A 22097-nucleotide genomic window follows, 5' to 3' on the forward strand; every position below is an offset into this window, starting at 1 on the left:
ATGTCATGTCGGATTGTTATCTCGAGTTCGATTTTTTTTTTTGCTTCTTTTTAAAGGGATCGGGTCAAAATTCTGGCTACAAAATTCTGCTTTTTCAGCGAAAATTCTGTTTTTCAAAATTCTGCTTTTTTTCTATTCTGTTTTTCAAAATTCTGCTTTTTAAAATTCTGCTTTTCAAAATTCTGCCAGCATTATATTTGAACAAAAAAATTCTGCTAATTCTGTTTTTATTTTTATAGCATATGCGCTGGCTAAAGAAAAATACACCTCATTAATGTAATTCAACATTGGTACTTTCCTAAATTTTTTTATTTAAGTTTCGCAAATATTTTTTGAAATGCATATACTGACTTTCTTTCAAATAAAATATGTATATTAATTGGAACCGATGTTGTATATTCCTTTTCTTATTCAAATTTTTGAATATTCATCCTTATTTGATAAATTAATAAATTTTTAGTTATTTTCGGAAATGTTTAATATTAAAAACCTTTTCTTAATATTTTCAAATTTATTCATTTATAGAACAAAAATTAATTCGCATTTAAAAAATGACAAATTATGTAGGTAAGTAATCAAATAAGCAGATAATTTTTCAAAAAGATGATTTTACAGAATTCTGCAAAAAATTAAAAAAGGGTTTGGAAAATGTTAAAAAGCGCGCGCTTTTTAACATTTTCCAAACCCTTTTTTAATTTTTTGCAGAATTTTGAAAAGCAGAATTATGAAAAGCAGAATTATGAAAAGCAGAATTTTGAAAAACAGAATTTTGAAAAACAGAATTTTGAAAAGCAGAATTTTGAAAGCAGAATTTTGTAAAGCAGAATTTTGACAAAAGAATTTTGACCCCGGCAGAATTTTGACCCCAACCCCTATTTAAAACTAAAGTGAATAATAAAGAATGAACCTTTGTTATTTAATTAGTACTCAATCTAATTAAATAATGTCTCAATCTAAAAAAACATACTTAAAATGTTAGATTTTATCATATAAAGGAGAGTCACTGTGGTGTATACGCAACATTTATATCAGAGATCAATAAATTGAACTAATCTGTCTGTCTGTCTTTGACTACTTAAAGCTACAGGCCATACCACTGAAACCATTAGCTTTCTTAATAACTTAAATTAACTAGGTTCATATGTGTATCACATAAAAAAAACTTACTTTTTACTAAATATTGTGTTTATTAAAATAAAAAAAAAAAACAATCCATATTCTTGAGTTCTTAATTTCGGGAAAATAACTCAACGAAACTGAACAACAAAATAAGAACCTCAAATAAAATCTTTTAAATACAGTTAAAAGGCGAAGAAAAGGTAAACCTTTGAATTAATGCCAAAAGAAATTTGCATGTTTCATCATATAGAAAAATGTTCACGAAAAATGTACGTGATGCAACAAAACGGAAATGAGATTTTTATACTCAGAATAAACCGCACTTTAACACTTTATCCAAACTTTGTTGACATCACAACTTATTTCAGATCTCCTGTATTTGATTCCTCATTAATTCAAAGCAAAACTAAAATTTGATAAATTGTTGTGTAGTTTTATTTAAATTTAATATAGAAAATCGAAAAAAAAATTTGCTCCAATTTAAAAGACTACTGATTCAAATCTTTGAATTAAACCAACAAAAACATACAATGTAACACTCATTCGTGCATTTTTTTTTTTTTTTTTATGCAAATTTTTCGTTACATTAATAACAATCTTGTATTAATATTTTGGTAAAATTATAAAATTTATTCAAATCAGCCTCATTATAAATTCATGCATGTATAATTTTGTCATCAAAAAATATTTTTATTTATTTGCAAAAATTATGCGTGCATAGAAATACCGGTTCAATGAGCTTCCCAAAATATACATTTATCATTTAAAAATTTTTAATTGATTTTCTATTATTGCCGATTATAAAATGATGAGGGATCGATTATTGCTAGTCACTTAAGTTTTTGGTTTTCTCCAGCTCACAACAAGCACCCAACTAACAATCTCAAAATGAAATTCGTCATTGTTTTCGTTGCTCTTTTCGGTTTGGCTTTAGCCGCTCCACCCCAGGATGCTGTTGTCACCCGTCAGGATTCTGAAGTAGGACCTCAAAGCTACCAATACGCGTAAGTAATCTTTAACTTTTGGTCACTTTGAATAGCTATTTATTGTTTGTATCTTTTTCAAAAACATAGTGTTGAAACCAGTGATGGCAAGTCTGCCAGCGAAGAAGGTCATATTGAGAACCTTGGAGCCGAAGATGAGGCTATCTCAGTCAAGGGTCAATTCAGTTACATCGGTGAAGATGGTGTCACCTACCAAGTCACCTACATTGCCGACAAGAACGGTTTCCAACCCCAAGGTGCTCATTTGCCAGTTGAACCAAAAGTTTAAGCTTTAACTGACTCCTTGTGATCTATGTATTAAACCTGCCTATCTCTATCTATTTATTGTGAATTTCTTATCAGCTTTCGAGAGATTTTTCAATGATGAGATTTGTTGACTAGTCTTAGTGAATAAAATGAACTTATTTTACGAAAATAATTTTTTTCATTCAACCTAGAAAGGCCAAAAGGGGATTTTGTGTAAATATTTAAAGGATAGCTATTAAAGCTAATAGATGATGTTACTTTAACCTATACCTAACTCAAGTAGCACAAAAGTCTAAAATACACCAAAATATTTGGTGTATTTTTTGCACTTTCGTGATATACATTTTTAATATAAAAAATACACCATTTGCTCGTATATAATAAACTCCGGTGGTTAAAAAAATATACCGATTTTTGGTGTATAAATGGCGCTAGTGGTATATTAAATGATCTGGTTTTTGGGGAAAATTATTCCTTTGAAATTGAAAATTACACAATAAATCTATTAATAAAATACACCATTTAAATTATTCTGATTTAAAATTTGAGCCAAAGTTTATTTTTTATCTCTAACAGTTTGATGGATTCTAATTTACACCATTTCTTATGAAATAAATGAAAATGAATTTTTATTCACTTTCATAATATTGCTATAAGAAACTAATGGTTAAATATGAATTTGTTTGCCAAATTTTAAAACGAAACACATTTTGTCTGCTAATTTTAGATACTACCCCCTCTAAAAATCGTATAAGAACTAAGAATCAACAGAGTCTACAAAATTATCTTGAATGAAAGCCGTGTCTTTTTTTTTAGAAATGATTAAATTCGGAATTAGTACCACAAAAACTGGGACAAAATTGTTACATCAATGAAAATTGGTACAAGTCTTTCATTTAAACCAAAAATCAAGAATTTAAGCAGCCTTTAAGAACATTTCATGTGAATGGGTGTTTTTTTTAAGGTGTATAGAAAATGTGGGTGTATTGGAAAAAGTAAGTAACAATAATAGTAATAAAAGGGTACAACCTTTTGAAATTCAGCAATTATGTTACTTTTGAGATAAGAAACAAGAATCTAAAGTGTTTATAAGAAAAAAAGGGTTTTTTTTAATGAAAACATAAAAAATGTGTAATTGGTCCCAAAAAGACAATGATTCATTTAAAACATCTAAGAACTTAAGTATAAACGTTCAATTTGCCATAGAAACCAAAATTAAAATGAATCATTGGCTTTTTGGGACCAATTACAGCTTTTACTGTCTCTTCTAAAAAAAAAACTCTTTCACCTAAATTTTTTTTATGAAAACTCTTTATTCCTGCCTTCTATCCCAAATTCAAAGTTCTTACAAAATTTCATTAGGGTGGCCCATCATTTTTGTTTTCACACGCAAAAAATGTATACACTTATTTTATTCGCAATTCCTACAACATTATCAAGAAATTTCGTAAGGGTACCTTTTGTACCATGTTGATTTTATATAGATACTATTTTACCTATGTATACTAAATTGAAATATATTTTTGTTGTAAAATACTAGTTTATTTTAAGAAAAATAATTTTGTATTTTATATTGAGAAGAAATAACTGTTGTCAATAACTAATTTTTCTGAATTAAATGATGTCAAATTAAAAAAGGAAAAAGGAGTAAGGCCCAACAAAGTTATTAAAATCCTCATTGATACAAAATTAGGGCAAACTTTTAGATAAACGAATTTTAATTCGGTTTTAAATATTTAATTTTCAAAATAAGTTAAAGTTTGGCAAAAATAGGAAGAAATAGAAGATTTAAAGAAATCTATCTTCAAAAACCTCGAAAACGATCCGAAAACGAGAAAATTATCTCATTAGCTTTTTTACTTGAACTAATATTAGTATTCCATGGATTTCGTCTGTGGCAGTGACTGTTGGACACCCTGCATGAAATCTCGAAATAACTGAGTCAATTTGTTCCTGCACCCTTATGTGTGTTGATGGCCAAAAATAAAAACCTCCTACTTTTATCGTATTAGATACACTATTTTTATAAAAGATACACCTAATACCCAATTTTCGCACTCAATACACAGTCAATGAATGAATAAATAAATTTTTTTTTGTAATTAAGGTTTTTTTTATTTTACTAGGACTAGACAACAAGTCTTATCCTTGGTATTTCTCTCAGTGGCAGATATGAAGTTCACAATAAAAAGACAGGTAAAGGCAGGTTTAATATATCACAAGGAGTGAATTACAGCTTACAATTTTGGTTCAACTGGCAAATGAGCACCTTGGGGTTGGAAACCGTTCTTGTCGGCAATGTAGTTGACTTGGTAGGTGACACCATCTTCACCGATGTAGCTGAATTGACCCTTAACTGAGATAGCTTCATCTTCCTTGCCAAGATTTTCAATGTGACCTTCTTCGCTAGCAGATTTGCCATCACTGGTTTCAACACTAGTTTTTAAAAAATAAACAAACAATTAATAAATAATTCAAAGTGACCAGAAATTAAAGATTACTTACTTGTATTGGTAGCTTTCGGGTCCTACATCAGCATCCTGACGGGTGACAACAGCATCCTTGGAATCTTGTGGTGGAGCGGCCAAAGCCAAACCGAAAAGAGCAACGAAAACAATGACGAATTTCATGTTGAGTTTGTGTTTTTTTGTGATTGGATGCTAGCTAGAGAAAACCAAAGACTTGAGTGATTTGAAATGGGCAATTCCTCATGTTTTTATATTCGGTAACAATAAAATAGTTAAAAATGCAAATTCTCAATGAAGAATTCATAATACGCTAGATTTGGAAGTTGATTGAACCGGTTAAGCTAGCCTTACTAGTGTAAAATATTCATAATTATAAATGCACGCATAATTTTTGCTCATGCAAAAATATCTTTTGGTCAGTGACAAATTTTATAATGGGCGTGAATATAATTCATTTTCGATATTGAACAAAATATTTATAATTTTATTGATTGATTTATATTTATCAGGTTTTGTATTTTTGGCAAGTAAATGTTGCAGTGCTTTTGATATGACAGCGTTTTGTGTTTTTTTAAGTATGAAGTACGAATGTTTAGTCATTTAGAAAAATTTGTTTAAATCACACTAGACAACATTTAAAATTTACACTTTTTAGTTTTTGTACTCAATTTCCCCAATGGTGTCGAAAGGCGCATTGAAAAAAAAAATTAAAATTGGAAGTCAAAAATTGAAGAGCGTTGTTTAAATGTATATTCCACAAATTTTGTTTTGGCTTGGATATGAATATACTTGATTCTGGAAAAAAAAAACTTCATTATGAATCAAACCCATTTTACTTAACCTTTACTAACATAGTTTTTGTTAAAATAATTTTTTGGGATTTTCGTTTTATTTAAAATAAAATTAAAGACTTTTATCAAACCCATGATGATGAGGAAGTCCAAAAAATTACTCTATCGATCTTTTGATGAAAAAGGATATTTTTATTTTTTTTGTTGAAAATCATTAGGTCCTGAAAGTAACCTTAAATTAAAGATTTTTTTAAGTTTTTTTCCATCACGTCCAAACAAAAGCTTTTATCTTGTCTTAAAGTCAAAAAATTTTGGATTTAAAAAATATAAATCTACGCACTTTTACATTATTTATTTATGTGACCTTATTATTGAAATAAATAGATCGTTGTAGTCAATTTATTTTTATCTTTTCTATTTACCGATTTTGGAAAAGTTTGATTTTCTCTAAAACTGTTACTACGATTTCGATAAAAAAATTCAATTATTTGTTTTTAGCTAAGGTCTATATTTCAATATTTTTTTCAATCATTATTAACGGTAACATCCATAGGACCGTTTTTAAAATTTCTGAACATCTCAGAATTAAATGGTTCAATGTAAACTAATTTTTGTATATGAAAAAGCATTCATATTGCTTGAACATAAATCAAAATTAAAAAAAAAAATCAATTTTCGATTTTTTAAGAAAATTTGAATTTTGTTTTTTTTTTCCGAAAAATCAAATTTCATAAATTTGTCCACTTATCGGCTAGGCTGAGAGCAAATTAAAATTATTTAAATCTACACATCATTGATATGATAGAAATGTAGGAAGGAAAGTTGCAGTAAATTTTAATTTAGGTACCAATAAACACAGATAAAAATATTAAAAGCTGCAATTTACCACTTGCTAAGGGAAATTTTAGGGGTAAACGGATACACACTTTTGTGAAACTCCAAACAGTCATAACAGAAGCACTTCATCATTTACATGCCAACCATATAAAACCTGATATACATTAATCAATCATAAAAATTATAAATATTTTGATCAATATCAAAAATGAATTATCTTCACGCCCAGTAGGTATAAAATTTATCACTGAAAAAAATGTTGTATCTTTATTTGCAAAAATTATGCGTGCATATAATATGCATATGGTTTACAAGTTAAGCTAGCTGAACCGGTTCAATTAACTTCCAAATATAGCAAGTTATTAATTTTTCATTGGTAATTTGCATTTGTCTATTATAGTTTCGCTGATTATAAAATGATGGGGAATCGCCAATTTCAAATCACTCAAGTCTTTGGTTTTCTTTAGCTAGCATCCAACCACAAAAAACACAAACTCAACATGAAATTCGTCATTGTTTTCGTTGCTCTTTTCGGTTTGGCTTTGGCCGCTCCACCATCCGCATCCGGAGATGCTATTGTCACCCGTCAGGATTCTGAAGTAGGACCCGAAAGCTACCAATACAAGTAAGTAATCATTATAGTTTTCATTTACCTACTTTGAATTATTATTATTAATTTATTGTTTTCTTTGAAAAAAAATAGTGTTGAAACAAGCGATGGCAAGTCTGTAAGCGAAGAAGGTCACATTGAGGACCTTGGAAAGGAAGACGAAGCTATCTCAGTCAAGGGTCAATTCAGCTACATCGGTGATGATGGTGTCACCTACCAAGTCACCTACATTGCCGACAAGAATGGTTTCCAACCCCAAGGCGCTCATTTGCCAGTTGAACCAAAATTGTAAGGTGTAATTGACTCCTTGTGATCTTTTAAACCTGCCTTGATCTGTCTTTTTATTGTGAACTTCATGTCAGCCACTGAGAGAAATACCAATGATAAGACTTGTTGTCTAGTCTTAATGAAATAAAAAAAACTAATTTACGAAAATGTTTTGTTTATTTATTCAATTTAATGTTTAATGTTATTGAGTGTGACAATATGGTTTTTGGCTTTACTTGTCTAAAAGCCAATTTTTCAATCTTGTAATAAACAATCAGTTAACTGTTATTGAATGAATGGAATGAAAAATGTTGGAAAATTTTTATATATAAAAAAATAATTTTTTTTAAAAACGGCTCTAACGATTTTCGATTTTTTTTTATAAAACTTCCATTTTATGCCAGAAATCAAATTGCGTACTAGGTTTTGCGTAAAAGTTCATTTAAATCGGTGTTTAATTAATTATAAAAACAGATTTTATTATATTTTTTTACACTACTTTTAGACCGAGAGCCCAAGCAGATTTTGGGAGTTTTTGTATAACCGAAAATGGGTCATATGTGTGTGTAGGTAATAGCGCCCTGATGAAGAATTCGAAAGTCTGGCAGGTTTATTTCACGGCATTCTATGGTTTATGGGGAGTTGAAAAATGCATTTTTTCCGATTTTTGTGTCGAGTATATAACCACATAAATTCATATAGAGCCATTAAAGGGCGATACCTTGATTGCAAATAAAAGTTCGGTCCCAGGCGTTTCATTCACGGTATTACAAAATTTAAATTTTCTTTAAAGTAACACAAAAAAGTCGAATTTTGTTTGTCGTTATAAAATTTTTTTGTCAAAAACATCCTTTAAAAAATGTTTTTTTTTCACATTTTGGTTCATTGGACATCTACGACGACCCTAAAAAGTTATTCTAATATTTCTTGCGTATTTATTCAGAATTCAGCTCTTAGTTCCCGGTTCTTCGGTTCAAATTGGACATTTATTACTCAAGATATAGCCCGAATACTAAGATTGCTTCGAAAAATTACGACATAAAAATGTTGAAAAATCATATCTCGAAAACCTATCGATAAACATTTTTTAGATATAATTTTCAAGTTTTCCGGGCTAAAATCTATTCGAAAAGTATAACGGCACTTGGTGTCCAAAATATTTTTATTATTTAATAAAATATTTTTACATTAGGCCAGCGTGGATCAAAAAATATTTACTAATAAGTATTCCTTATTTTTCCAAAAATAGCCGCTTTCCAAAATGGTCAAAAAAAACCGAAAAAAAATTTGTGGTATGAGATTTTAAATTTAATTTTTACTTACATTTAGATTTACATTTAGAACCGAACAGTATCGGAGAGTTACTAAACAAAAAAAAGGTATGTGATTCGTTTGCTCTAGTTTAGCCTTAGCCTTGAGCCCAATTGCTAAGACCATCCTGTTCTAAAAATTAAACTGTATACCTACTTCGATTTTCCGCTAGCCCAAAATCATTTTTAAGATACATACCATGAAAATCTTCTTTATTAAATAAATGTGGTAACTTTTTATTTGAAAGTCTTCCTAAGGCAAACGAATCACAAAGTTGAAAAAATAGCATTTCGAAAAAAAAACATTTTTTTAAATCTTATGCAAATTTTATTACACTGGGGGATACATTTTTTTATAATATATTAAAATTCAATGCAGTTTAACCCATGTTAAGGATAATTTCCGATTTAGAAAACTATCTTTGGCGTAAAACATAATGCTTGTTTAAAGGTACCTTTAAAAATTTTGGTAATTTTAAACGGTAATATTATTTTATATAACTTATTTAGGATTTTACAAAATATTAATGACCCCGTGACCCCCCCTTGTATACGCAGTTGTATGTATATTCTGGTTTTCACTTTCACGCTCATTTACGGGCGTTTAATTATATTTTAAATGAAAATGAATGCAAATTGGTTGTCTCTGTTCACATCTTTGGTGGATTTTTGCTGTAAAATACTTTGATTTTAAAGGAGTCTTCAAATTTATAAGAGTCAAATTCCGATAAATCGAAAATCTAAATTTTATGGAGAAAAGTTCAAGGAGCCAATGATTGGTAGACAAGACTAAATAACACATGTATGTTCTGTATGTACCTATAATTTTTTTTCACCACAAATTAATTGCACTACACATTGTACTTATTTTTAATAAAACAAAATATTAAAAGCTCCGCATCATCTATTTGACCGTATTAAACAAAAATCTACCATTTTCCTCTCTATACTTGAAATTCATAACTTAAATAAGTATCATTCGAATAACAAAACCTTAATCTATGTAAATAAATTAATACAAAAAAAAATATAACACACATTTTATTCATATTTTTTTTGCGAATTTACAAAATGTTGTATCTTTATTTGCAAAAATTATGCGTGCATATATGCGCATTTGGCTACACGAGTTAAGGCTAGCTTAACCGGTTCAATAAACTTCCAAATATAGCATATTTATGAATTCCTCATTGAGAATTTGCATTTGACTATTTTATTGTTACCGAATATAAAAACATGAGGAATAGCCCATTGCAAGTCACTCAAGTCTTTGGTTTTCTCTAGCTAGCATCCAACCACAAAAAACACAAACTCAACATGAAATTCGTCATTGTTTTCGTTGCTCTTTTCGGTTTGGCTTTGGCTGCTCCACCATCCGCATCCGGAGATGCTATTGTCACTCGTCAGGATTCTGAAGTAGGACCCGAAAGCTACCAATACAAGTAAGTAATCATTATAGTTTTCATTTACTTTAAATTATTATTATTAATTTTTTGTTTTCTTTTTAATAAATAGTGTTGAAACCAGCGATGGCAAGTCTGCTAGCGAAGAAGGTCACATTGAAAACCTTGGCAAGGAAGACGAAGCTATCTCAGTCAAGGGTCAATTCAGCTACATCGGTGATGACGGTGTCACCTACCAAGTCACCTACATTGCCGACAAGAACGGTTTCCAACCCCAAGGCGCTCATTTGCCAGTTGAACCAAAATTGTAAACTTGACTTCTTGTGATCTGTTTACCCTGCCTTTTGTATCTATTTATTGTGAACTTCATATCAGTCACTGAGAGAATTACCAATGATAAGGCTTGTTGTCTAGTCTTAGTGAAATAAAAAAAAAAAAATACGAAAAAACATTTTTTTCTTTGAACTTTATACAGGGTGTCCCATAAGTAGATAAAATACATTTAAGGGGTATTCTTAAGTATCATGTATTGTAATAGGGAATGCTTAAACAAGCTCGGGCGGCAACAGTAAGGTCGCCTGGAGAAACGCCTGACTAACTCTTGCTCTGTGGACGACTTGTTCCTAGGAACTCTTAGCTAGCCTTTTATATAACTAGTGATTTCGAAGGGGTTTATTCCAAAATTTTGCTCTTATGCTGTTCTCTTATTTGTTAGAACAGCATACGAGCGAAAATTTGGAATAAACCCCTTCGAAATCACTAGTTCTAACAAATAAGAGAACAGCATAAGAGCAAAATTTTGGAATAAACCCCTTCGAAATCACTAGTTATAACGATTTTTCGAAAGGTGGCCGGAAACTGGAGACTGCCGAAAATAGGCAACTCTACCCTACATTCAGCTTATATTTATTTTCTTGACAAAAAAGTCTTAAAATTTTCAAATCTCTCTAAGTTTGACCGTCTTGTATTCAAAAATATATTGTCAAAATCTAAGTCGTTCTTTGGTCGTGTAGAGGAAGGGCAATGCGAAAAATGCTAGGTTGGGGTCAAAATCCCGAAAACTGAAACCCGAAAATCCAAAATCCCGAAAATCCAGAATCCATTAAACCCGAAATCCCAAAAACCCAGAATGTCGAAAACCCAAAGACCCGAAAGGGATCCTAAAATAGACAATTTTCTGTCTTATGTCAGTAATTACAATAATTGCATCTTGCTTTTTCCTTTCACTTTTTTGTGAATTGATCTTGAGACCCTGTATTAATAGTTAGCTGTTCCCCATGTCTACAAGGCTCTATCAATTCATATCGAAGTATGAAAATTTTTCTCTTCTCACAAATGCCAATGGTTTCAAGCAAAAGTGAATATACATATATCATGTCAAGTCCAATTGCTTCAGAAAATTTTTAATAAGCAAGCTCTGAAAAATGTCCGCTGGTTCACCTATTATCTTTTTTGTGTCAAATGAGAGTTGGAAAATTTAAAAATTATACCAAACGAAAACGGTATGTATGTGATTTAGTTAAGCCAATTAAGACCCAACTGTTCTTAAAATTACATTGCACGTCCATTAAATAATCTGCCTTTAAAGTTAAAACTAGCCCAAAATCATTTGTAAAAGCTATAATAAAAATCTTTTGTATTTAATTACGGTAGTAACTCTTAAATTAAAAGTACTTTTATCCTTTGGCATAGGAATAACAAAGTTTTATAAACAAAATTGCATTTGAAAATTAATTTATTTTTAAATGTTGCTTTAAAATGTATGCGAATATTAATATTTCAAGGGAAAATTGAAATAATATCAATTTTCAGATGCTTACTAGTTTTAGGACTTTAAAAAAATTTGTCTCTGATTCCTTCAGCCTTCGGTTATGTATCAGCGGTTTACAAAATTAAAAACATTCAGTTATACTTTAGATTTTCTTCAATTGGTTCTCAAAGATTGTTTAGTTACCAAGCTTGCTTAAATATTTATGTTGTTTTAAGACAAGATTATTTTAATTATTATTAACTATAACAAAAATATTTGCCAGTTGTTTCGAAAAAATGTAAGACATTTAAATAATTTAGTACAAATTAGGCACTACTACCTACTAAGCAAACAAAATTCAAATATATTATCGGACAAATGTATTGAACACGAAAATCGCAAAAAACATAAAAAAATTTGAGAAATGAGATTCTTCTTAAAAATTTTGCCCAGTTTATTTTTAAACGTGCTAGTCTAATGAAGCGAAGTCCCACCCGAAATTCACTCCATCGAATACAGGCCCATATCCATAAAAAAACAGTAAATAATTGTACAATAGAATTAATAAGTCTACACTTGTCTTGTCTACACGAATCTTTTTCAAAGTTAAACGAAACTTTTAAATCGCAAAGACTAGTTTTAAAACTAAACTGACAGTTTATTAGTTCCTAATATACATAAATAAATCATTAATATTGGTAACAAATATTTGGATCAATTTAAAATGAATTATCTCCACCCATTTGCACGTCTATTTAAATATAAATTTCAAAAGAAGAGATGTCTTTTTATTTGCAAAAATTATGCGTGCATATTAAATGCATACTAGGAGAAGGAGTTTATCTAGCTTAACAGGTTCAATTAGCTTGCAAATTGTGTTATTATGAATTCCCCATTGCCAATTTGCATTTGACTATTGTATTCTTGGCGATTATAAAATGAAACGGATCACCAGTTGCAAGTCATTCAAGTCTTTTGTTATCTCAAGCTAACATCCAACCCCAATCAACAATCTCAAAATGAAATTCGTCATTGTTTTCGTCGCTCTTTTCGGTTTGGCTTTGGCTGCTCCACCACAAGAATACAAGGATGCTGTTGTCACCCGTCAGGATGCTGATGTAGGACCCGAAAGCTACCAATACGCGTAAGTAATCATAAACTTTATATTAATTTTAAATTAATATTATTAATTATTGTTTTCTTTTTTAAAAAATAGTGTTGAAAGCAGTGATGGCAAGTCTGCTAGTGAAGAAGGTCACATTGAAAACCTTGGCAAGGAAGACGAAGCTATCGCAGTCAAGGGTCAATACAGCTATGTCGGACCCGATGGTGTCACCTACACTGTCACCTACATTGCCGACAAGAACGGTTTCCAACCCCAAGGTGCTCATTTACCAGTTGAACCTAAATTGTAAGCTGTGTTGACTTTGTGTGATCTGTTACTCTTGCTTTTTCTCTGAGAGAATTACCAATGACAAAAGGGTTGTAGTCTAGTCTTAGTGAAATAAAAAAAAAAATCTACCGAAAAACATTTTTTTCCTCTGAACTTTATACAGAACGACCCGTAAGTAAATTCAAATCTTGTTGCCATCTATACAACGAATAGAAATAGATGCACAAATTAATTAAGCCTTCTACAGAAATTTCTGTCCATCTTCTTTATTTATTTGAAATAAACGTAGACGTCCAATAAGGTATTTATTCCATATACGTGATGTAATCTAGAATTTTTTAAAGCAATATTTCGAATATGTTTCGAACGTTCGAAGAATACGTTCAATGGTTAAATAGGTCTCTGATATGTTGAATTGAGAAGTGGACACAAAAAGCTTTAAATTCAGACAAGATGAATTTGGAAATAAAGTTATAATTTTTTTTTCAGAGTTTTGAAGGAATGCTCTATTAATACATAGTGAAAAAATTATGGCTGCCATAAGAAGCAAAAAAAAAAACAATAAACAAAAAAAAAAACAAATCTTTTTCAAAGTTCAAAGAAGCTTTTAAAACGCATAGACTAGTTTTAAACTAAACCGATAGTTCATTAGTCCCTAACATGCATTAATAAATCATTAATATTGTAACAAATATTTGGATCAATTAAAAATAATTTTCAAAAGAAGAAATTTCTTTTTATTTGCAAAAATTATGCGTGCATATTAAATGCATACTACGAGTGAATCTAGATTAACGGGTTCAATTAGATTGCAAATTGTGTTATTATGAATTTCTCATTGGCAATTTGCATTTGACTATTGTATTCTTGGCGATTATAAAATGAAACAGATCACCAGTTGCAAGTCATTCAAGTCTTTTGTTATCTCAAGCTAACATCCAACCCCAATCAAAAATCTCAAAATGAAATTCGTCATTGTTTTCGTCGCTCTTTTCGGTTTGGCTTTGGCTGCTGTTATCACTCGTGAGGAAGCTTATGTAGGACCCGAAACCTACCCATCCGTGTAAGTAATCATAAGTTTTCATTCATTTTGAATTATTTTATTGTTTTCTTTTTAAAAAACAGTGTTGAAAGCGATAGACAAGCTCACTTGGAAGAAGGTCAATTGAAGAACATTGGATCAGAAGATGAAGCTATCTCAAACAAGGGTCAATACAGCTATGTTGGACCCAATGGTGTCACCTATAAAGTCACCACCACTGCCGACGAGAACGGTTTCCAAACCCCAGCCGCTCATTTGCCAGTTGCCCCAGAATCACTATAATTGACATTGTGATCAGTTAAATCTACCTACTGTGTCTTTTTATTGTAAAGTCTCCTAAAGAGATAATAAGCAATAGTAAGACTTGTTGCCTAAAAAAAAAATTTATACGATTACAATTGTTTTCATTCAACTGTTTTGAATTCCATCTTACAGATGGATGCCTTAAGTTAAGAGGGACAACTTTGTAAAAAAATCATTTGTGCAATTCACACGTGTTAGAAGTGAAACATTAAAAAAAAAAAATCGAAAAAATCTAACTTTTTTATATCATCACCTAAATCCATTTTTTTGTATGACAACCTATAATAAATTTTACAACATCTGTTTATATCTATAGTTTCAGCTCAAAATATTTACATCAAATATGTATGTACGACATCTACAAAAAGAGCTAGAATTTTTTATACCCAATCAATTTTCATAAATATCAATATTTTTCTCTTCCATTATGTTAAAGTCGATTTTTCTATATCACAGCCTATAATAAATTTTATATCATCTGAAAGCTTTAATATAATATTTCAATCATATTTGTGACGACAGCTAAAAAAAAAAAATTACAATTTTTTAAATTTCAAACTGAGATTACGGTACTACTAAACTTTTTCTCAAATTTTTCAAATTAAGTTTGTGTAACTTGTAGAGCACGTGCCGTTATGTGTGATATATCAAATGAAAGGTAATATTATCAGCATGCGTATTAAATGTTAAATCATTATATATTCTAGATCAAAAGATATAACGTCTGTAGAAAAAGAACATCTTTTCACCGATATCTAAGGATTGTGAATATGAAATTAATTGAAATGTTCTACAAGTATAGTCCTGTTTATAACCTATCTACAGTAAAATTGCATTCATCTAGGATCTATTAAAATAAAAAGATATAATGATTTATTTTTTACTGTCGCTTTTTCGTTACATCTTGTTTTAAATCACTACGATACTAAAGAAGTTTTCATTTTAAAAAAATGACTTAAAATAAAAAACAAAACTTTAAAGAGCAATGCCAACGTTATCCATAATGTCCTTTAGCATTTTTAAATGAACTTTTAGTTTTATATTAACAAAAATTATTTTTATAAATTTATTTTTGCAGAATTAATTTTCAAACTCAAAATTTTGAAAATCTTTGTATTTATTTATTCAACACGTTAAATACTAACGCCTTAAATCATAATCATTTTTAACAAAAAAAAAAAAAAACAAAACAAAATAGACTTCCATGGGTTTTATCATAGTTTATATAGCCAGAACTGAACGAAATTGAAATAACTGCAGGCACCAGCTTTCCAATACAAAAAGAATTAACAAATTTGATTCACTGAGTCCAAAAAAGACGAATTGAATACCTCCTCCTTTAACATTTCATGTAATGAATTAGATTTACTGTCATTTATATTCGTACAGTAAATATAAAAAAAAAAAAAATTTTAAGGGCCAATTTTTCAATACTCAGATAAACCTCAGTTAGAGCTTATTCCTAGGAATAAAAGCTTTTTTACTTGCGATATAGGTACTATATATCAAGTTATGCATTCGTACAAAAAAAAAAAGTTGAGATAACATTTTTCCATGACATTACGATGGTAGACAATGCCAAAAAAGTGGGTCCCGGAAGTCCGTCTGTCTGTCTGTCTGTCTGTCAGTCTGTCAGTCTGTCTGTCTGTCTGTCTGTATAAGGAGCTACAGCCTAAACGGATGAACCGAATAATGTCAAACTTGGTATGTAGCGTTATTTGGCGACTCTCCAGAGGGGTTTTTGGAATTAATTTTTTTGGACCAAAAATAACGGTACCTGTCATATACCGATTTTAGTAAAATTAAAATATCTCGAAAACGGCTCTAACGATTTTGTTTAAAAAATTCAAATGTTAGTTTTAAGTTAAGGTCTATCTTTCAATGAAAAAGTTTTTTTTGGAAAATCATTATTAACGGTACCTGCCATAGAACCGTTTTTTTCAAATCCGATTATCTCCGAAACCGCTTATTCGATTTCAACGAAACTTTTTGTGAAGAAGCATTTATACAATTTAAATATAAACCAAAAATAAAATTTCCAAAAAAATAATTTTTGGTTTTTTTAAAAAAATTTTGAAATTTTTTTTTTTAAAAATCAAATTTTCGAAAACGGGAGATTAAATTTTTTTGAAATTTTGTTTTTAGATGTTGATTAGTGATTTCTACAAAATGGCATACCAATTTTATTTTAAAACTTTTTTTCCAAAAAATCATTTATAAAAAATTAGTTTTTAAAAAAACGGCTCTAACGATTTTGAAAATTTTTTTTCTAAAAATGCATGTTAATATATCAATCAAAACTGCATACTTGTTTTGGAGGGCAATTTAATTTCAGATTTTATTTTATTTTTTTTAAAAAACGAATTTTATTTTTTTTTTCCAAATTTCTATATAAAAAGTCTTAAAAATTTAAACAAATTTAACTCTAAGAGCAAGTTCGTGCGACCCCAGTCGTGCATTTTATTTATATTGACATTTGGCAGTTTTTATTCTTCTAATAGTCTAACTGACGATTGAAAAATCAGAGCTAAATCATATGTTATTAATTTTTGTGAATTTTATTTCCACAAAACCATGTTTGTAATAGATTAATTTTTGTTTCTTGAGCTTTTGATTAAAATTAATTCAGTTTAGTTGAGAAAATGAATTTTTATAAAAAGTTTTTTGTCGTCAAAATAGATGTAACAATTTTGTAAATTTTAATTTTGGTGTTTTAATTTTAATTGTTGTAATTGTTTGAACGTCAACTAAACTGAATTAATGTAATCTTACCTACCTACCCAAAACAGTTGAATGAAAAAAATTGTATTCGTATGGAATTTTTTATTTTACTAAAACTAGGCAACAAGTCTTACAATCGCTTATTATCTTTTTTGAAGATTATAGACTTCACAATAAAAAGACATACAGTAAGTAGACTTAACTGATCACAAAGTGTCAATTTATAGTTTAAACTTTTGGTTCAACTGGCAAATGAGCACCTTGGGGTTGGAAACCATTCTTGTCGGCAATGTAGGTGACAGTGTAGGTGACACCATCGGGTCCGACATAGCTGTATTGACCCTTGACTGCGATAGCTTCGTCTTCCTTGCCAAGGTTTTCAATGTGACCTTCTTCACTAGCAGACTTGCCATCACTGCTTTCAACACTATTTTTTAAAAAAGAAAACAAAAATTAATAATATTAATTTAAAATTAATATAAAGTTTATGATTACTTACGCGTATTGGTAGCTTTCGGGTCCTACATCAGCATCCTGACGGGTGACAACAGCATCCTTGTATTCTTGTGGTGGAGCAGCCAAAGCCAAACCGAAAAGAGCGACGAAAACAATGACGAATTTCATTTTGAGATTGTTGATTGGGGTTGGATGTTAGCTTGAGATAACAAAAGACTTGAATGACTTGCAACTGGTGATCCGTTTCATTTTATAATCGCCAAGAATACAATAGTCAAATGCAAATTGCCAATGAGGAATTCATAATAACACAATTTGCAAGCTAATTGAACCTGTTAAGCTAGATAAACTCCTTCTCCTAGTATGCATTTAATATGCACGCATAATTTTTGCAAATAAAAAGACATCTCTTCTTTTGAAATTTATATTTAAATAGACGTGCAAATGGGTGGAGATGATTCATTTTAAATTGATCCAAATATTTGTTACCAATATTAATGATTTATTTATGTATATTAGGAACTAATAAACTGTCAGTTTTAAAACTAGTCAATGCGATTTAAAAGTTTCTTTTAACTTTGAAAAAGATTCGTTTTTGTTTATATTTTGTTAACTGTTTTTGTTTGCTTCTTATCATTTGTTCTCACATGGCAGCCATAATTTCCTTACTTTGTGGTAATAAAGTATTCCTTCAAAACTCTGAAAAAAAATTAAACTTTATTTCCAATTCATCTTGGCTGAGTTTAAAGCTTTTTGTAACCACCATGAATACATAACATTCTTTATTAGAAGTCTACACGAGAAAAAGAGTTTATCGACAATTTCGCACAAATCTCTTGCTCCTAGTATTCAGCTGAAGCGAAACGAAATTTTCCATACAAAGATTCGATAGCGAAATCTTGAACGAAATTAATGTCGTTTTCTGTCACTCCAATGAGAGTTCCCTTTTAGTACTTTTTTTTTTGCACTTTTGAAGGTTTTGTGTTCTTTGACGCCACAAAAGTGTAAAAAAAATTTACTCCGGAGTAATTTTAGTACTACGGAATACCCCGGAGTTACTCCACATTTTTTGTCAGATTTACTTACACCGATTTGAACACACACTTATGAATTTGAATTTTGACATTTTAAAATTTTGTTTGAAAAGTGAAAAATGCGAAAAGTTTTTCTTTCAAACTCTTTTGTTATTAACAAAAACAACCATTATGAATATATTTTCGATTGTATTATATATTTCTTCCATTTTGTTCGTTAATTCTTCACTTTTTCCAAAATGAAATTGAAAACCGAATAAAAAAATTCTTCAGCCAGTGTTCTTCATCAATAAAAAAAATCCTGCCCCATATAAAAAAATCCCATTTTTTTCTGCGTTGATCGGATATTTTTATTTTACAATAATCAAACTATGGGTGTGTTATCAACGAGCGCTTATTATGCTTTATATTTTATTAATATTAATTTTTTTTTTCAATTCATAACATTTTTTCCCTAAGCCTGTTAGCACTATTTTTTTCAAGGAAATTATCCATTTTTGCCTTGTCACACACACAATTACAAAAAAAAAATTTACTCTCATTATGTTCTATCACTCCAAAAAAAAAAGAGTAAAAATTTAGAGTACTCCTTAATAGAGTGAAAGAAAACGACATAAATTTGTTTTGTTTTTATGCTTTAAAACTTATTTTTTGATGATTTTTCTTGAATTTTTTTATTTGTATTTTTATTACTTTTACTTTGCTATAATACCTGATGGTTTTTTTTTTTTCTTTAAGAAATTCGCTGTTAACTTTCGAGACCTCAACATTTTTCGTTCCGTTTCAGCTGCGTACTATGCTTTAACAAAGTTCGTACAAGGAACATTCTAAGGAACAGCGAAAATCACTTCTTAAAACCTTGTAAAAAATAATTTCGCACAGGCAAAACCTGTTTCACTATCGATGGGAAGCATAATCTTACAGCATTGACACCTTCATATTACATAAGTTCCGGAACGGTCAACAACAGGTAGCCAGGAGGTCCTCGAGGTGACCTTACTGTTGCTACCCGAGCTTGTTTAAGTTTTCTGAAGGTATTACAAACTAGCGTACCAACTACAGGGCAAAAGCAACGACAACAAATCGAGGTCTGCGGCAGCTGCTGATGATGTCCAAAACCAAAATGAGGAAGAAGTTCTCCAAATATTGCAGCGTCAAGTTCAAAATTTGGCTTGGGTATCCAAATTGTCGAAAAGATTCGATGCCGTAGCAGATGGCCAAAAGTTGGAAAATTTTCAAAAAGGTCAAAAAAATATATCAGCAAAAGATGCTCTTTTAGAAATGCCATTGCTTTTCAAGGATTTTGCCATCAGATGGTGAAAAGGCTTGAAGGATGAAGCAATCTCTTGCAAAAGAGGAATCGAGCTGATGGAAAAATATTTTGCTCTCAAACGCAAGGCTTCTGCCATTTTCCAACTCTAATTTGAAACAAAACACATAAGAGGTGAATTATAGCTGACATTATCATCAGCAAAAACAGGCACTCATTTCAGAGCTTGATTCAGAATCCCTTTCGGTCAATTGGGTTTCGGGATTCTGGGCTTACTGGATTCTAGATTTTCGGGTTTTGGTTTTTCAGTTTTCGGGATTTTGATCTTAACCTGCCTTTCCTTTGTACGTCCACAGTCCAAAGAACGACTTAGACTTTGAAAATATATTTTTGAATACAAGACGGTCAAACTTAGAGGTATTTGAAGACTTTTTTTAAGAAAATAAATATAAGCTGAATCTAATATAAAATGCTTATCTGCACCCTGTATAAAGTTCAAAGAAAATAAAATGTTTTTTCCGTAGATTTTTTTTATTTCACTAAGACTAGATAACAAGCCTTATCATTTTTAATTCTCTCAGTGGCTGATATGAAATTCACAATAAATAGACACAAAGGCAGGATAAACAGATCACACAAAGTCAATACAGCTTACAATTTTGGTTCAACTGGCAAATGAGCACCTTGGGGTTGGAAACCGTTCTTGTCGGCAATGTAGGTGACAGTGTAGGTGACACCATCGGGTCCGACATAGCTGTATTGACCCTTGACTGCGATAGCTTCGTCTTCCTTGCCAAGGTTTTCAATGTGACCTTCTTCACTAGCAGACTTGCCATCACTGCTTTCAACACTATTTTTTAAAAAAGAAAACAATAATTAATAATATTAATTTAAAATTAATATAAAGTTTATGATTACTTACGCGTATTGGTAGCTTTCGGGTCCTACATCAGCATCCTGACGGGTGACAACAGCATCCTTGTATTCTTGTGGTGGAGCAGCCAAAGCCAAACCGAAAAGAGCGACGAAAACAATGACGAATTTCATTTTGAGATTGTTGATTGGGGTTGGATGTTAGCTTGAGATAACAAAAGACTTGAATGACTTGCAACTGGTGATCCGTTTCATTTTATAATCGCCAAGAATACAATAGTCAAATGCAAATTGGCAAATGGGAACCTGTTAAGCTAGATAAACTCCTAGTATGCATTTAATATGCACGCATAATTTTTGCAAATAAAAACACATCTCTTCTTTTGAAACTATTATTTAAATATACGAGTATGATTAAAATAATTCACTTTAATTGATCCAAATATGATTTTAAAGTTTCATTGAACTTTGTTTAGACATTTTGAGAATGCAATATATTTGAAACAGAATTTAAAATAAAATGCACGACTGGGGTCGCACGTACTTGCTCTTGCAGTTCAAAGTACTTTTGTGTAAGTTTACTCATAGATTTTACGAGCTGCCTCTATATAAATTTTGTTGAGGTTGGGGCAGAGCCGACATTTAGGACAATTTTTTTTTATATGAAAAAAAAAATGATTTGACTTTTTTTGGAAAAAATAAAAATGCAGTTTTATTGCCATAGCTTTGAATGTTATGTCTGCATTCTGCAAAGTTTAATTAAAATTGTTAGAGCCCTTTTCGAGTTATTTGGTTTAAATTGAAAAATTTGTTTAGGAGGTACACTAAGCGAGATATAAAAATAAACAAAAAAACCAACTTTCAGAATTCCATAAAAATTATCTGTACCAAATTTGAAGAAAATCCATCCGCGTGTTTAGCCTGTTGAAATATGTACAGATGGAGGTACAGACGCACAGACGCACGGACGGAATTGCGAGACCCACTTTTTTGGAATTCTCCATCATTGTAATGTTGGTTTTGATTTTTTTCGACAGGAAACCAATTACAATAAAAAATTTAGATTTATGATGGATGACCTGACCATTTTGAAGTCATCGAAAAATGCGTAATTTTTTGGAATTACCATGGTTGATTGAGAAAAAGTACAATTTTTACACTGAAAAAAAAAACAAGAGGTGTTTAATTTGAAATAATTTT

At 30.2% G+C, this 22097-nt stretch overlaps 8 protein-coding genes across 9 annotated transcripts; 5 read left to right on the forward strand and 3 right to left on the reverse strand.

The window, feature by feature from the left end:
* The first annotated feature begins 1944 nt into the window (after positions 1 to 1944).
* Positions 1945 to 2460, forward strand: LOC129912400 (larval cuticle protein 65Ag1-like). The gene is made up of 2 exons (XM_055990615.1): positions 1945 to 2123; positions 2193 to 2460. Exons 1-2 carry the CDS (start codon positions 2008 to 2010, stop codon positions 2389 to 2391), a joined length of 315 nt encoding a protein of 104 aa, XP_055846590.1. The 5' UTR covers positions 1945 to 2007; the 3' UTR covers positions 2392 to 2460.
* A 2063-nt stretch (positions 2461 to 4523) lies between these two features.
* On the reverse strand, positions 4524 to 6075 carry LOC129912397 (larval cuticle protein 65Ag1-like). 2 transcript variants are annotated; one of them, XM_055990613.1, is made up of 3 exons: positions 5969 to 6075; positions 4875 to 5033; positions 4524 to 4805 (listed from the first exon to the last, which is right to left on the reverse strand). In XM_055990613.1, the coding sequence occupies exons 2-3, from the start codon at positions 4997 to 4999 to the stop codon at positions 4607 to 4609; spliced, it is 324 nt and encodes a 107-aa protein (XP_055846588.1). In that variant the 5' UTR covers positions 5000 to 5033; positions 5969 to 6075; the 3' UTR covers positions 4524 to 4606. The 2 variants fall into 2 exon arrangements, with proteins under 2 accessions (XP_055846588.1, XP_055846587.1); XM_055990612.1 differs by lacking the exon at positions 5969 to 6075 and having other exon boundaries at positions 4875 to 5282.
* Positions 6076 to 6932: 857 nt separating this feature from the next.
* On the forward strand, positions 6933 to 7448 carry LOC129912403 (larval cuticle protein 65Ag1-like). Its single transcript, XM_055990619.1, has 2 exons — positions 6933 to 7090; positions 7169 to 7448. The coding sequence occupies exons 1-2, from the start codon at positions 6966 to 6968 to the stop codon at positions 7365 to 7367; spliced, it is 324 nt and encodes a 107-aa protein (XP_055846594.1). The 5' UTR covers positions 6933 to 6965; the 3' UTR covers positions 7368 to 7448.
* Positions 7449 to 9355: 1907 nt separating this feature from the next.
* On the forward strand, positions 9356 to 10452 carry LOC129912404 (larval cuticle protein 65Ag1-like). Its single transcript, XM_055990620.1, has 3 exons — positions 9356 to 9454; positions 9937 to 10094; positions 10168 to 10452. The coding sequence occupies exons 2-3, from the start codon at positions 9970 to 9972 to the stop codon at positions 10364 to 10366; spliced, it is 324 nt and encodes a 107-aa protein (XP_055846595.1). The 5' UTR covers positions 9356 to 9454; positions 9937 to 9969; the 3' UTR covers positions 10367 to 10452.
* A 2196-nt stretch (positions 10453 to 12648) lies between these two features.
* Positions 12649 to 13248, forward strand: LOC129912405 (larval cuticle protein 65Ag1-like). Its single transcript, XM_055990621.1, has 2 exons — positions 12649 to 12949; positions 13022 to 13248. The coding sequence occupies exons 1-2, from the start codon at positions 12825 to 12827 to the stop codon at positions 13218 to 13220; spliced, it is 324 nt and encodes a 107-aa protein (XP_055846596.1). The 5' UTR covers positions 12649 to 12824; the 3' UTR covers positions 13221 to 13248.
* A 912-nt stretch (positions 13249 to 14160) lies between these two features.
* Positions 14161 to 14522, forward strand: LOC129909424 (larval cuticle protein 65Ag1-like). The gene is made up of 2 exons (XM_055986510.1): positions 14161 to 14261; positions 14324 to 14522. The coding sequence occupies exons 1-2, from the start codon at positions 14161 to 14163 to the stop codon at positions 14520 to 14522; spliced, it is 300 nt and encodes a 99-aa protein (XP_055842485.1).
* Positions 14523 to 17492: 2970 nt separating this feature from the next.
* Positions 17493 to 18067, reverse strand: LOC129909425 (larval cuticle protein 65Ag1-like). Its single transcript, XM_055986511.1, has 2 exons — positions 17764 to 18067; positions 17493 to 17691 (listed from the first exon to the last, which is right to left on the reverse strand). Exons 1-2 carry the CDS (start codon positions 17886 to 17888, stop codon positions 17493 to 17495), a joined length of 324 nt encoding a protein of 107 aa, XP_055842486.1. The 5' UTR covers positions 17889 to 18067.
* Positions 18068 to 20644: 2577 nt separating this feature from the next.
* Positions 20645 to 21121, reverse strand: LOC129912406 (larval cuticle protein 65Ag1-like). Its single transcript, XM_055990622.1, has 2 exons — positions 20947 to 21121; positions 20645 to 20874 (listed from the first exon to the last, which is right to left on the reverse strand). Exons 1-2 carry the CDS (start codon positions 21069 to 21071, stop codon positions 20676 to 20678), a joined length of 324 nt encoding a protein of 107 aa, XP_055846597.1. The 5' UTR covers positions 21072 to 21121; the 3' UTR covers positions 20645 to 20675.
* Between the last annotated feature and the right edge of the window lie 976 nt (positions 21122 to 22097).

The sequence above is a fragment of the Episyrphus balteatus genome, chromosome 2 (assembly GCF_945859705.1).
Source record: "Episyrphus balteatus chromosome 2, idEpiBalt1.1, whole genome shotgun sequence".
NCBI lineage: Eukaryota > Metazoa > Arthropoda > Insecta > Diptera > Syrphidae > Episyrphus > Episyrphus balteatus.

Coding starts and splice junctions, on each gene's coding strand:
- LOC129912400 (XM_055990615.1), top strand. CDS start 2,008: ATGAAATTCGTCATTGTTTTCGTTGCTCTTTTCGGTTTGGCTTTAGCC. Junction 2,124..2,192: donor CCTCAAAGCTACCAATACGC/GTAAGTAATCTT, acceptor TCAAAAACATAG/TGTTGAAACCAGTGATGGCA.
- LOC129912397 (XM_055990613.1), bottom strand. CDS start 4,999: ATGAAATTCGTCATTGTTTTCGTTGCTCTTTTCGGTTTGGCTTTGGCC. Junction 4,806..4,874: donor CCCGAAAGCTACCAATACAA/GTAAGTAATCTT, acceptor TTTAAAAACTAG/TGTTGAAACCAGTGATGGCA.
- LOC129912403 (XM_055990619.1), top strand. CDS start 6,966: ATGAAATTCGTCATTGTTTTCGTTGCTCTTTTCGGTTTGGCTTTGGCC. Junction 7,091..7,168: donor CCCGAAAGCTACCAATACAA/GTAAGTAATCAT, acceptor GAAAAAAAATAG/TGTTGAAACAAGCGATGGCA.
- LOC129912404 (XM_055990620.1), top strand. CDS start 9,970: ATGAAATTCGTCATTGTTTTCGTTGCTCTTTTCGGTTTGGCTTTGGCT. Junction 10,095..10,167: donor CCCGAAAGCTACCAATACAA/GTAAGTAATCAT, acceptor TTTAATAAATAG/TGTTGAAACCAGCGATGGCA.
- LOC129912405 (XM_055990621.1), top strand. CDS start 12,825: ATGAAATTCGTCATTGTTTTCGTCGCTCTTTTCGGTTTGGCTTTGGCT. Junction 12,950..13,021: donor CCCGAAAGCTACCAATACGC/GTAAGTAATCAT, acceptor TTTAAAAAATAG/TGTTGAAAGCAGTGATGGCA.
- LOC129909424 (XM_055986510.1), top strand. CDS start 14,161: ATGAAATTCGTCATTGTTTTCGTCGCTCTTTTCGGTTTGGCTTTGGCT. Junction 14,262..14,323: donor CCCGAAACCTACCCATCCGT/GTAAGTAATCAT, acceptor TTTAAAAAACAG/TGTTGAAAGCGATAGACAAG.
- LOC129909425 (XM_055986511.1), bottom strand. CDS start 17,888: ATGAAATTCGTCATTGTTTTCGTCGCTCTTTTCGGTTTGGCTTTGGCT. Junction 17,692..17,763: donor CCCGAAAGCTACCAATACGC/GTAAGTAATCAT, acceptor TTTAAAAAATAG/TGTTGAAAGCAGTGATGGCA.
- LOC129912406 (XM_055990622.1), bottom strand. CDS start 21,071: ATGAAATTCGTCATTGTTTTCGTCGCTCTTTTCGGTTTGGCTTTGGCT. Junction 20,875..20,946: donor CCCGAAAGCTACCAATACGC/GTAAGTAATCAT, acceptor TTTAAAAAATAG/TGTTGAAAGCAGTGATGGCA.